The sequence below is a fragment of the Cucurbita maxima genome, unplaced genomic scaffold, assembly GCF_002738345.1.
Source record: "Cucurbita maxima cultivar Rimu unplaced genomic scaffold, Cmax_1.0 Cma_Scf00030, whole genome shotgun sequence".
Lineage (NCBI taxonomy): Eukaryota > Viridiplantae > Streptophyta > Magnoliopsida > Cucurbitales > Cucurbitaceae > Cucurbita > Cucurbita maxima.
In genome coordinates this window covers 2225885-2239628 of record NW_019272046.1, presented here as the reverse complement: position 1 = coordinate 2239628, position 13744 = coordinate 2225885, and the positions used below count along the sequence as shown (strand labels likewise).

The 13744-nt window shown below is 32.2% G+C and overlaps 1 protein-coding gene across 1 annotated transcript; it reads left to right on the top strand.

Moving 5' to 3' along the window:
• Nucleotides 1-1418: 1418 nt before the first annotated feature.
• On the top strand, nt 1419-6820 carry LOC111466197 (26S proteasome non-ATPase regulatory subunit 7 homolog A-like). Its single transcript, XM_023110780.1, has 10 exons — nt 1419-1708; nt 2464-2556; nt 2649-2730; nt 2916-3012; nt 3162-3237; nt 3324-3382; nt 3628-3750; nt 6403-6460; nt 6553-6638; nt 6731-6820. Exons 1-10 carry the CDS (start codon nt 1525-1527, stop codon nt 6800-6802), a joined length of 930 nt encoding a protein of 309 aa, XP_022966548.1. The 5' UTR covers nt 1419-1524; the 3' UTR covers nt 6803-6820.
• Nucleotides 6821-13744: the final 6924 nt, after the last annotated feature.

Sequence of the window (13744 nt, the reverse complement as noted above, 5' to 3'; positions counted from 1 at the left end):
GAGATGTTGGTACGATCTTGAAGGAAAAAAAAAAAAAAAAAAAAAAAAGAGTTCTAACAGCTGTGATCTTTCCTTTGCTGTGTACTGCTCAGTTTTTGAACTTTGACCAAGGTAGAAGCAGGGTGGAAATGGTTGTATGTACTGGACAGGAATGCATTCGGAAGGGATTTTGTCATATTTTTTACTACTTCGCTAATGTTTTTTGCTTGATTCTTTTCCTTCTCAGGTTTGTCTCACTGTCCCACTTCAAAACATTACAATGCAAAGATTGACCGACCAACTACAATGGTTGTACATGGTAACTTCCTCGCGCATTATTTCTATTGCCTTGCGTTTCAGATAGAAGTTCCTAAATGTTTGTACCATAATCCCTTCACCCCCTCACCCCCTCCTCTTCTGAAATTATTGAATAGTTAGGAGAGGGGAGGGGGTGGAGGGATTTTGGTACAAACATGCAAACGTTTTGGATTATATGTATGCTTTGTATATCAGTGGAATGTTGTGGCGGATGATGATTCTATACGTTAGGAAAGAGCAGTCACTACATTGAAAACTGGACTATAATCTTTGAAATAATTAATGGGTAATCTATTCCTTAAATTAATAATTGTACTTTAAAAAAATCTCCATATTTTAAGAATTAAAACTATTTTTTTCTTAATTTCAACAAGATATGTGAAAAATATATATTTAATTAGCAACTGTAATATTAGTTTATGAACATGATGGTAATATATTTATTTATTTATTTCAAAGATTGACTAGTGTATAAAGGAAGGTGGAGGGATTTAATTTTCAAATTTTAAAAATAAAAAAGTATATATAAAAATTGAAAATGTAATATAATTTACATGGAATAGAAGTTTTTTATTTTATTTTATTGCAATTGTTGAATTAAATATTTATACAAATTTTGGAGAGTAGAATGAAAAGATGTAAATTAACTAAATTTTCTGCTACAATAATATAAAAACGAATATAATTCAAATTGAAATAATTTTCAAGTTTTAAGATTTGTATAAATATTTTTAAATTTTAAGTTAATATATATATGTATATATATGGCTCTTTAAAAACTGGTTTTGTTATTTTTGAATCTCAGTAAAAGTTAGATGAAAATCCGAAAATAAATACAATTTTCCAAAATTAAAAATTAAATAATTAAATAATTATATCATCATTCTTCTTTTTACTTTTTTATTCTCTAAATTATATATAAAACATTTTTTAATAATTATTTTGAGATATTAAAATTTTAGAGGAAAAGTCGAGTAGAGTCTCGACATGGTTTGTAGGGATAGTAGTTACAAACATAGGGATAATATAAGGGTATTATTGTAATTTTAAAATAATACATCATCTTGGGAGACACTTTCCCACCAATTGAGATCAAGAAACGCCATACAGAAAGAAAAAGAAAGCTCTTCAACTTGGAGAATACCAGAAAAAGGTTGAGGACCTTGAAAGCTCTCCAAAGAACATCGGCGAGCAAAAGCATAACCGGACGGCGCCTGAAATTTCGCCATGGACGTGAAGTCGCAGCAAACATCATCATGTCCCATTGAGAAAGTAGTTGTTCATCCTCTGGTATTGCTCAGCATTGTCGACAACTTCAACCGAGTTGCCAAGGACACCAGTAAACGAGTTGTTGGAGTTCTACTCGGAAGTTCATTCAGAGGAATTGTTGATGTCACCAATAGTTATGCAGGTCTGTATTTCGTTTTCTTGGCAACTTGCTTTGGTTCTTGTTTTCGAGTTTCTTCGCTTGGATTTAGGAGGTTCTGGCTTGGTTTGGTTTCCGAGGAAATGTTAGAATGGTTGTACTCTGTATGGGAAACTAGGGCTCTGTTATTAGGAACTGCATTAATTTGGCTCTACTGATTGTTATCTGAAGTAGGATTCGGGATTTTATGTGAAATTGTGGTTTGCATTGAAGCAACTTTGATTTGTTGATGTTGTTGTTGCTGCTGCTTGTTATTAGGACTTGCATTACTGAACTTGAGTATTGCTTTTGCATGAAATGGAATTCTTCTCCTGTTATCGTTAACTAGATAAAACGCCATCGAGTTTGAAGTTGAAGAAGCACTTTTCTTGATAATTTTTCTTGGAATTTCTCTAAAGTGAATTTTCATTGATGGTTGAGATTGTTAAATTCAGGCTCAATCCTCTTGGCTGCAAGTGCTCTAATAGTTTGTCATTTTCGAATGTATTTGTAATTGAGTCTAATCCAGGTCTTCTAGTCATCTATATTTAGTTGTCGGGTTCAATTTTTGCTCGAGTTCATTTGTGTGCTAATTTGTTGAACGAGTTTAAACATTTCTTTTTTGAGAGAGATTTTCTAGATTTTGTTGAGAGTTATAGAACATTTACATCCGATTAGCCAGAGGTTCTTCAGAATTGTAGCACATTTCTAATACGCGAAGTGTCTGACTGTATTTAAATTATATATTCTCATCATTTCAGTGGCCTTTGAGGAGGATGATAAAGACTTTAGCATATGGTTTCTTGACCACAACTATCTTGAATCTATGTTTTCAATGTTCAAAAGAATAAATGGTCAGTGTTTATTTTTAATTAATATCTTTTAATTTTCTTACTTACCTGTGTTCAATTTGAAGTTCTAATTATCATCCTGTTAACTGTTTCAGCTAAGGAGCACATCATAGGCTGGTATAGTAGTGGTCCAACATTACAGGAAAATGATTTAGATATTCACCAATTGTTCCACAAGTAAGTAACACTTATCTGCATTTGGTTTGAATATTTTGAATAAAGTGATGTGCTTCTATCTTTACATGGGGAGCCATACTCAATATGAATTCTTGTAATTCAACATTGATCTATCGAGGATTGATAAAGGATGTGCATAATCGATGTTTGGTTTTCTTTTTTTAATTATTTTTTTTCTGCTACAGATATGTCCCGAATCCTGTTCTCGTAGTTATTGATCTGGAACCCGAGGATCTTGAGGTACCTACCAAGGCCTATTACGATGTTGAAGAAGTTCAGGAGGTATAGGCATGTCACTCAGTTGTGTATAGCATGAAAATTGGAGTAAAATGATTTGAAAGATGGACCACGATAGTAGGAAGACTATGAGAAGATGTAGTAAGGAACAATTGTACTCTTTTAAAGTGATACTAATGCCTCATATTTCACAGAATGCTACTCAGAAGAGCCAAAAGATTTTTGTGCATGTGCCTTCAGAAATTGGAGCACACGAGGTTGAGGAAATTGGTAATTCCCGTGGGACAGAAAATTGCATTTCTATTTATGGGGTATCTCATGTAAGAATTGAATTTTCTCACCCTGCTCATCAACAGGAGTTGCACACTTACTAAGAGATGTTAAAGACGCCACCATCAGCACGCTTGCTACTGAGGTCTGTCAGATTACTTCCATATTCATCTTTACACTTCACCTTTACTTCAAAGTGTGTGTGTGTGTGTGTATTGATGAAAAACTAAACTTTCATTGAGAAAAAATGAAAGATACCTAAAAGGTTTGGAACCCTTCCCCTATTATTTCTGCATTCAGTATATATCAAGTAATTGGGAGTGCCTTATGGCTCACAAAAAAAAAAAACTTCACGGAGAAATTGGAGTTGAATGAAGTTTCATTTTGCAGGTTTCTGGAAAGCTTACAGCCCTAAAAGGTTTGGATTCAAGTTTGCGAGAGATTCGCAGTTACCTTGACCTTGTTGTGGATGAAAAACTTCCTATAAATCATGAGATTCTATACTATTTACAGGTTCAATTTATGACATGTCCACTCTGCTTGCCGTCCCATTGTTTTTTTATGCATTCCCATATTGTATTTTTATTGAATACAGTACAAGATGTATTTTCTATGTTATAAGTTGGGAAGAAAGGTTAGAAGATAAGACATACTCCCCCTAGACATACCGGCATATTAAACAGAAAGTCTTAATTCCACTTACAACTACAGTATATCATGCCTCTATGTGAAAACTATCATCCTAAAGAGGCTTTAAAATATCACCCAGACTGAGGAAACAACTTCAATATTATGTCAGTAACCGATGAGACTTATTAAATTCTCTTCCAATGCCCTATTACGTTCCAACAACATCTGCTACTTACTAAGCTGAATGAGCCCATTGTTCTCGAACTTCTCTTATTCTGTGCTTTGATTGTTTTCATGCTTGTATGCATCCTGTTTGATATATTGAAATATGATTTAAAGTAGTTAAGATATGATTCAAAGTATTCAATTTAAAAGAGTTAGATATGACTCAGTAACAAGATTTTAGGAGATTGTTAGTAGATTTGAATTTATCTCGGATTTCCATAATTTACTATTTCTAGTTAGTGTATAAGCCTGTAAATATTGGAATTGCTTAACTCTTTAGGGAGAAAACAATAATAAAGAATTGCAGCTTGATCTATTCCTATATCTTTCAATATTCATTTTCCCAATAAATTTGGTTTCAGAGCAAGTTCTTATCAACAAAGTGAGTGATTATATTTTTTCACAGAACGAAAATGGTAGTACTTGATTTTTTTTCTTTGCACTGCTGTTTCCTATTCTTAATGGTGAGAAATATGAGTAGTGAAGCATCAAGATGAAGACCTTGCTCAGATCACAAGAGTTGTGGGACTTGGTGGAGCACGGGTTCGTTGATGTATTAGAACCCACAATAGAAGAAAAGGAGAGACTAAGAGAAACCAAGAAAAATGATGTCAACGCTCTATTCATTATTCAGCAAGCAATTCATGAGACTATTTTTTCACAAATTGTAGCAGCAACCATATCAAAGCAAGCATGGTCAATTTTACCGAAGGAGTTTCAAGGAGATTCAAAGGTCGTAACAATAAAATTGCAATCTCTAAGACGTGATTTTGAAACTCTGCTCATGACAAATGGCGAATCAATTGCTGACTTTTTGTCAAGAGAAATGGCAATCGTCAGTCAAATGCGTACCTATGGAGAGAAAATTTTAAATGAAACAATTGTTGCAAAGGTGTTGAGAAGTTTAACTCCAAAGTTTGACCATGTGGTGGCTACCATAGAAGAAGCTAAGGATCTATCAATACTCTTCGTTGATGAACTGATGGGCTCGCTTCAGGCTCATGAGTCAAGAATCAATGGATCATCAGATAGAAATGAAGAAAAGACACTACAAGTGAAAGAGACAGCCAACAACGAAGGCAATGAAAGAGAAAATATCCATTTAGCAGGTAGAAGTCGTGGAAGAGGAGAATTTCGCAGCTTCCACGGTGGTAGTGATAACAGGGATAGATGGTGGAGAAATGATGGACAAAGGCAGTTCAATGAACAAAGTAATATAAGGAAGGTCTTACAATGTTACCATTGCAATTGCAGAAAGTATGGGCACACAAAAGCTGATTGTTGGTATAGAGATCAACAAATGAATTTCACAGCAAAAAATGAAGAAGAAGAAGAAAAGCTTTTCATGACGTGTACTGGTATTAATCCAAAGAAAGGTGAATTATGGTTTGTTGATATCTGATGCTCGAACCATATGACAGGTTCCTAATCCTTATTCCAAGAGCTTGATGATACGCGAAGAATTAAGATGCAACTTGGAAATATAAAAGAAATGCATTCCATTGAGAAAGTCATGGTAGAAGAGATGCAGTCCATTGACAAAGCCATGGTAGAAGAGATGCAGTCCATGAGAAAGCCATGGTAGAAGAGATGCAGCCCATTGAGAAAGTCATGGTAGAAGAGATGCAGCCATTGAAAAAAATGGAACATGGGATATGGTTGACTTTCCCAATGAAAAGTTCTATGGAGATTTACATGGGACATGCAGCCCATTGCGGTGACCTGTTTATTAGTTTGATAGAGATTTACAAAAAGAGGTCTATGTAATGCACTAGAGGGATTCATAAAGAAAGACAAAGAAAAACAAAGAAACAAAGGTATACAAGTTGAGACAAACATTATACGGGTTAAAGCAGACATACTTACTAAAGTTTTGTCAAAAGAAAAATTCTGCTAATTCAAACGATGACATCTGCAACTTTGAATCAAGGGGGTGTTGAAATATGATTCAAAGTATAGTACCAAGATTTTAAGAGGTTGTTAGTAGATTTGAATTTATCTAGGGTCTTCATAATTTACTATTTCTGATATCGTATAAGCCTATAAATATTGAAATTGTGTAACTTTTAAGCATAGAGGGAGAAAACAATAATAAAAGTGCAGCTTTCATATATTCCTATCTCTTTCAATATCCCTTTCCCCAACATGTTAGGTATGTTTCTGATAGAATGATGAATCCACTTCCCCTTTGTTTGTCTGCCTGCAAATAGTTATGCCGAATCTGTTCAGTACATGTGGCTTGGAACAGCCCACATATATATGCTTTGAGGATTCTTAATACAGTGTATTTTCTTGTATCATTGACTACAGGATGTATTCAACCTGCTTCCTAATCTGAATGTGGCTGATTTGGTTAAAGCATTTTCAGGTAAAATAAATCGCAGCCTTTAAATATGCTAGTCATGGGATAGTTGTGTTTAGGTAGTTCATAACTTGATCTATATCAACCCCTTTATGCAGTAAAAACCAATGATATGTTGCTGGTCATGTATCTCTCTTCTTTGATCCGAAGTGTGATTGCACACCATAACTTGATTAGAAACAAGGTAACATCCTCTTTAATTTGGTACTTGCAATAGTAATATATTCACTGGAATCATGATCTGATGGTTATTATCTCTCATCAACAAATGTAAAGATGTTAAATAAAGAGCACGAGAAAGCAGAGGATGCAAAATCCGCTTGTGTTGCAGCTTCATCAGGAAAGTAAATCTTATGTTGGCTTGTCCTTGAGATTCTTAACTCCCAAAGGATCTCGAGTCGGTTGAAGATACGTATTATAACTGCGGTCGTAGCTTCTTTCTCAACAACTATGTTTCTCCTACATTGCACAAAGCAAGACTCTACAAAAGAATCAGGTGCTCTCAATATTTCTCATTCCTTCTTTGGTTATATGATGTACTTCAATTTTTCTCTATATTTCTCAAATCTTGAACCGCTGATCTTTGTTAGTCAGTGAACCATATCTTAGTCACTAGATTGTTACATCTTTTGTTTTGAGTGGTTTATAGATTTTGGAATCTTAAATACTTTGTTTTTTGGACAAATTTTCTATATTTTAGTATACTTCAACAAAATTTCATGATATATTTATAGCCTTCTGTCTCTTTTTCGCAATTTATGTTTCTTTTTCCCCCCCTTTAAGTAAATATTCTTCTTAGATAGAGTGTCAAAGAAGGATAACATGCAATGAAATCCTTTGCATGGAGTGGCCCCTCCAGACTGTGACAATGGAAATATTCTACTTTTGAAGGTTTTGTTTGTTAGAAGGCTTTTGAAAAAGTTGTTGATGCTCCTCTCATCTTTGAATTCAAAAGAAAAAGAGGCCATTTTTTCAATGAAGAAATTTAGCAAATGTTTTTGTTGTTTCTTATATAGACAACCATTTTGATTTTTAACTTCATTTTAGTTTATGTGAGTTTATGTGAGTGAGAGGAAAGATTTGGACGCTTGATAATATGATATCTACTTTATATCTCCTCAAAAAATTGTCAGTGCTCATGTGCTTATATAAGACAATTTATGCTCTTGAAAATAAATATCATCTAGTTTCTTTATTTTTTTTTTTTTTTTTTGAAATTTTCTTTAAAAAATATGATTATTTAGTAATCATTTCTTTGTTTTGCAATTCATTTTTTAAAAAATTAGACTTTTAGTTATTTATATTTTTAATTGGCTTGTGAATAAATAAAAAGAAAAGTAAATGGGCTCATGGTAGCTATATGTCGGATTTAGTATCTTATGAGAGCTCGTTTTGCAATAAACTTTAATAGAGTTAGACCGTTATTTTATAAGATTAGTTGAGTTGCCTTTTTCACAAGTTGTAATATTGTAGTTCACATCTTTCCTATTTGATTCGAAATTGTTATTGAGTATAAATTCATTAGAATTGTGGACGGATGGAAATGTTTATTTGAATCAAGTAGGAAGGAATAGAAAACTAAAAATTAAAAACAAAAATAGAAATGGAATATAAATGAAAGCCCTTAAATTTAATATGATGAGATGAGATACATTTATAAGGAGATGGAGAGTTGAATGGCTGTGATTTTGACACTTCAAATTCAATGAGTCTTAAGTGCTGAGGGGGAAGTTTCAGTGGGGTTTGGTTACAATGGGCCCCCAAGAAAGGTTCAACTCAAGCTACAATGGTGCTCCAATTTCCATATAAATTTAAGACATTTGCTTTTAATTATTGGATTTGCAGCTCCAAAAGGATGAGGAGATTTCTTTTGCATTTTATTTTATAATTATTGATGATACCCATTTAATGCTCTTTCCAACTAAGAATTCTTATTGGTTATTAATGGTATATGCAATTACTTTTCCTCAACTAGTATTCATTGTTTACGGAGACTATTGGAGTATCTAATTTTATTCGCTCTCCTATCTTTTATTTTTCGGTGTTAGTGTTGGTCCAACAGAGTGCTTTCGTCATTGGTATTTTTTCCGATCTCTGCACATTTCAATGCTCTATTGAAAATTTCTTATACCTCAACCATACTTTTAGCTTGGTACTTAACATTGGTTCATGTAATTGTAATTAGATTGGAATAACTTATGATTAGAGTAGTAGACTATTGGTATAATATGGTTATTAAAAAAAGAGAGATTATTAAATTTATTATTCTAAACAAATTACAACTTCAATCATGGATAGTTTTCAACTAGAAATTAAAATTGACCTAATTTTCCATGTCATCTCAATTATATAAAAATATCAATCCACTTTTGGTTCATTTTTTAAATACGGGTATATTTGTCCTTAGGCTTTCAAAATTAAATTATAATATCTCTTATTTAATTATTCATAAAAATGAACTTCTATTGATTTGACTTCTTATTAAATAGAATGTATTGCACATATTTTTAATTAATTTATGGACTAAGGTACAGCATTTCTTTAATAATTAATTAATTAATTAATTAATTAATAATAATAATAATGGTGGGTAACTTTTTTGAGTACGTAATGAGACAAATTAAAGTTTTGTTTGTCTGAAATAAAATGCCCAATTTGTCAAAACTTTTCTACTCCCACTTCTTCTCATTAAAATAAAAATAATAATTAAAATCCAATTATAAACCTAAAATTAATTAATCCATCCTTTTGCTCTTAAAAGGTTTTTTAGAATTGGGTTTATTTAATCTTCATATTATTAATTATGTATTTAATGAATTTCTACCCTTATTTTACTTATTCGTTCAATTACACGATTAATTTATTTGATTTTTATATTATTCTATCCTAGAGAATCATCCCTTTAAAATTCAAATCTTACAAACTTTTTAAAATATGACTTTTGGAAATTTAGGAATTCACCCAGAAGTTAAAAAATTTATAGAAAATACACACATGAAAAATAATAAATAACAATAAGGTAAGCAAACTAAAAATTAAAATTAAAATTAAAAAGAAAGAAAGAAAGAAAGAAAGAAAAGAAGCACATGGTAAAAACCAAGAAATTTACCTGAAGAATTACAGAAAATCAGTGGTAAAGGAAGGAAGCTGTGGGAATCAAGCAGCTGAAGAAGAAGAGGAATTGAAGAAGTGGATGCAATCTTTGACAGCTTCAGCTCTGTGAGATTCTTCCATGGAGTCCGACACCGAATGGGATCTGTTGAAGTTAGTAGCGGCGGAGGCCTTTTTTGAACACTCTGACCTCTTTTTCAATGACACATAGCGTAGAACTTTGGCCACTTTGGCGCCTACGCGGCGGAGGAAACTTTCCGGCGAGAATCTGCCGGATTTTGGCAGCCGGAAAACCCATAACACTGTGATCACCCTTTTCCTATTTCTTTGGAGACTTGTTGGCTTGGCGGTGGCTTGATCTGAGCTGAAACTCACTCCTCTGCTTGACCTTATTTTTGACATTTTTTTTCCCTCTTTTTTGAGAGAGACAGAGAAACCAAATATATAGAGTCAGGTTTTAGCTGTCTCTAACCATTCTGTCTCTCTCTCATTGAATTTTTTTTAAAAATATAAATTCATTTGTGTCGGGTGGGATCGACATCATTAAAACATTATTTTATGAACCAACACGGGTTAGCTCAATGATCAAAATGGTCTTGAAAAAAATAAGAGAGAACAAATTTAGTTCATGTTGGCTACCTACCTAAGATTAATTTAAAGTGCGATCAAATAATTCTTTTTTTACTTTAAGCCTCAAACTTTTTAGTCAAAAAAAAAAATCACATGCATACTTATTTTCTTTTTTAAAATAATGAATGTCATTTAATTATGAAAGTTGTAATTAAAAAAAAAATATATATATTCCTATGGGAATATAATTTTTGTAATTATATTTTTAAAAGAATAGTTTTTATAATTACTATTAAAAAATAAAAAAAAAAAAGCTGAAAATACTGCTAAAAAATGGAATTGGAGTCTTGTACAGAAGTGGGCCTCCCATTTTTTGATGGGCTCCAATTTCGAGCCCACTTTCAGTCTATTTGGGTTCTAACAAAAGAAGATGGGCTCCTTACGGATTATTAAAAAAAAAAAAAAAATCTTTGATTTATTAAGTTAAATGGATTATAAAATATAAAAAGACTTTTGCTCCCTTTTTCTATTATTTTTCATTTCTTCCCAAAATATAATATTCCAAAAAAATAACATTAAGTGGTTAGACATCTCGGAGTGTTGGCTAGTGCGTACGTTGGCATAACTTTGAGTTATCTTGAGGTTGAGAGGTCACCTCTCTCATCCCAATTTCTTTTTTTTTTCATTAAATAAAAAATGCGAGGTCTCCTTTTGAGCCTTTAATAGGCTTTGCTCGATATGAAGAATAAGGCTCATCGAAACGCTTTTGTCACTTTTTCAATTATTTTTCATTTCTTCTAAAAATATAACATTAGGTTGTTGGACATTTCAGGGTAGTGGTGCAATTGGCTAGCGCGTAGGTCTCATAGCTTCAAGTTATCCTGAGTTCGAGAGTTCGAATTTCTCTCACCCTAATTTCTTTTTTTTTCTTCATTAAATTAAAAATGTGAGGTCTCCTTTTGGGCCTTTAGTGGGCTCGGCTCGACATGAGGAATTAGGCCCATTGAAACCCTTTTGTTACTTTTTCTATTATTTTTCCTTTCTTCCAAAAATATAACATTAGGTAATTGGACATCCCGAGGTGGTGGTGTAATTGGCTAGTATGACGTTCAGAGTTCAAAGCCTCTCTTACTCCAATTTTCCTATTTTTTAATATAATTAATGGTATAATTATTTATATTAATTGAATGATTTAATTATGAGACCATTAAATCAAAATATATTATTATTATTATAGAGAAGTGCAAAAATTTTAAAGGAATAAATAAAATAAAATTGTTGCATAAATTTGAGTCTCTTTTTTTTTCTTTTTTCTTTTTTCTTTTTCAAATTATGACATTTATTAAATATAGGTTGAAAAATAAAAATTAAAAAAAAAAACCTTCCAAAGGATTCTGTGTTTGGGCCTTTATTAACACGGTCAGGCCCACAACATTTGACTGGCCACTGAACGTAGCCTGAGTCCATCTAAAGCCCATTCCTAATATATACAAAGAGGGGAGAATTCCTTAACTGAGAAACCAATGAATAACGTCAACGTATATTGTCTCCTGCTTAGACTGATAAATCCCATAAAAATTACTATATCCTCTATCGAAAGAGGAGAAATAAATCTGGAGATGCTGATAGTTCCCAAGGAGTTCCAGTTTCATAAAGAATTCTTAAAAGGGGGAATATTTATTATCGAACCTATTCGTCTGTCTATAGAAAATAATGGACAATTTATTATGTCTCAAACCATAGGTATTTCATTAGTTCATAAGAATAAGTACCAAATTAATCAAAGATATCAAGAAAAAGGCTATCCTTATAAGAAGAGTTTTGCTGAATCCATTGCAATACATCAAAAAACGAATGAAAATAGAACCAGCAATCATTATGATTTGCTTGTTCCGGAAAATATCTTATCCCCCTAGAGGTCGTAGAGAGTTCAGAATTCTAATTTGTTTCAATTCTGGGAATAGAAATGATATCCATAGAAATACAGGATTTTACAATGCAAATAAGGTAAAAACTCATGATCAAGTTTTAGATAAAAGAAGCAAACATCTTGATAGATATAAAAATAAACTAAATAAATTCAAGTTCTTTTTGTGGCCCAATTATCGATTAGAAGATTTAGCTTGTATGAATCGTTATTGGTTTGATACCAATAATAGCAGTCGTTTTAGTATGCTAAGGATCCATATGTATCCACAATTGAAAATTCGTTAATGCTACATTTTTCCTATATTGGCCGTACCTTATATGGTATATGAAGACAAAGAAATACACATATGGCACTGTCTTAGATTCTAGATTCTGATAGATTATATTAATTTAATTCAATGGCGTCTCTATTCGATTTAGAAATGAATCAATAAAATATTCTTATTTCATTTTTAATTGAAGTTTTAAGTATAAATATTTTTTGTGCGTGCAGAAATATACCAGCCTTTTGTATACCTATCTGAATCCAATTTTAAAAAATTGGATTGCAAAATTTTATTAAAAAAAAAGAATAGAAATTCGTAATCAAATTAAGATTATTGTGTATATCAAATTCAAATTAGTAACATTATTATTACTGATCAATAATAATTTATAAAACAATAAAAAAAGGAGGCTAAGGAGATTTCATTTTATGGTAAAAAATTCATTCAGCTCAGTTATTTCGCAAGAAGAAAAAAAAGAAAATGGAGGATCCGTTGAATTTCAAGTAGTCAGTTTCACCAATAAGATACGAAGACTTACTTCCCATTTGGAATTGCACAAAAAAGACTATTTATCTCAAAGAGGTCTACGTAAAATTCTCGGAAAACGCCAACGATTACTTTCTTATTTATCAAAGATAAATAAAATGCGTTATAAAGAATTAATTAATCAATTGGATATTCGGGAGTCAAAAACTCAGTAATTTTAAAAGTAATTTTTAATTATTTGATTTATTAGATCTTGAATTTTTATGAACTTATTTGCATTTTCAGCAATTCATGGAAAGCTGAATCGAGGAAAAACTTATGAATGGACCAGCTACAAGAAAAGACCTCATGATAGTCAATATGGGACCTCACCACCCATCAATGCACGGTGTTCTTCGACTCATCCTTACTTTGGATGGTGAAGATGTTATTGACTGTGAACCAATATTGGGTTATTTACACAGAGGGATGGAAAAAATTGCAGAAAACCGAACAATTATACAATATCTACCTTATGTAACACGTTGGGATTATTTAGCTACTATGTTTACAGAAGCAATAACTGTAAATGGTCCAGAACTGTTGGGAAATATTCAAGTACCTAAAAGAGCCAGCTATATCAGAGTAATTATGTTGGAATTGAGTCGTATAGCTTCTCATCTGTTATGGCTTGGCCCTTTTATGGCGGATATTGGCGCACAGACTCCCTTCTTCTATATTTTCAGAGAAAGAGAATTAGTATATGATCTATTCGAAGCAGCCACCGGTATGAGAATGATGCATAATTATTTTCGTATCGGGGGAGTCGCGGCTGATCTACCTCATGGATGGATAGATAAATGTTTGGATTTCTGCGATTATTTTTTGACAGCGGTTGCTGAATATCAAAAACTTATTACACAAAATCCTATTTTTTTAGAACGAGTTG

Coding starts and splice junctions, on each gene's coding strand:
- LOC111466197 (XM_023110780.1), top strand. CDS start 1,525: ATGGACGTGAAGTCGCAGCAAACATCATCATGTCCCATTGAGAAAGTA. Junction 1,709..2,463: donor TGTCACCAATAGTTATGCAG/GTCTGTATTTCG, acceptor TCATCATTTCAG/TGGCCTTTGAGGAGGATGAT. Junction 3,013..3,161: donor ATGTTGAAGAAGTTCAGGAG/GTATAGGCATGT, acceptor CATATTTCACAG/AATGCTACTCAGAAGAGCCA.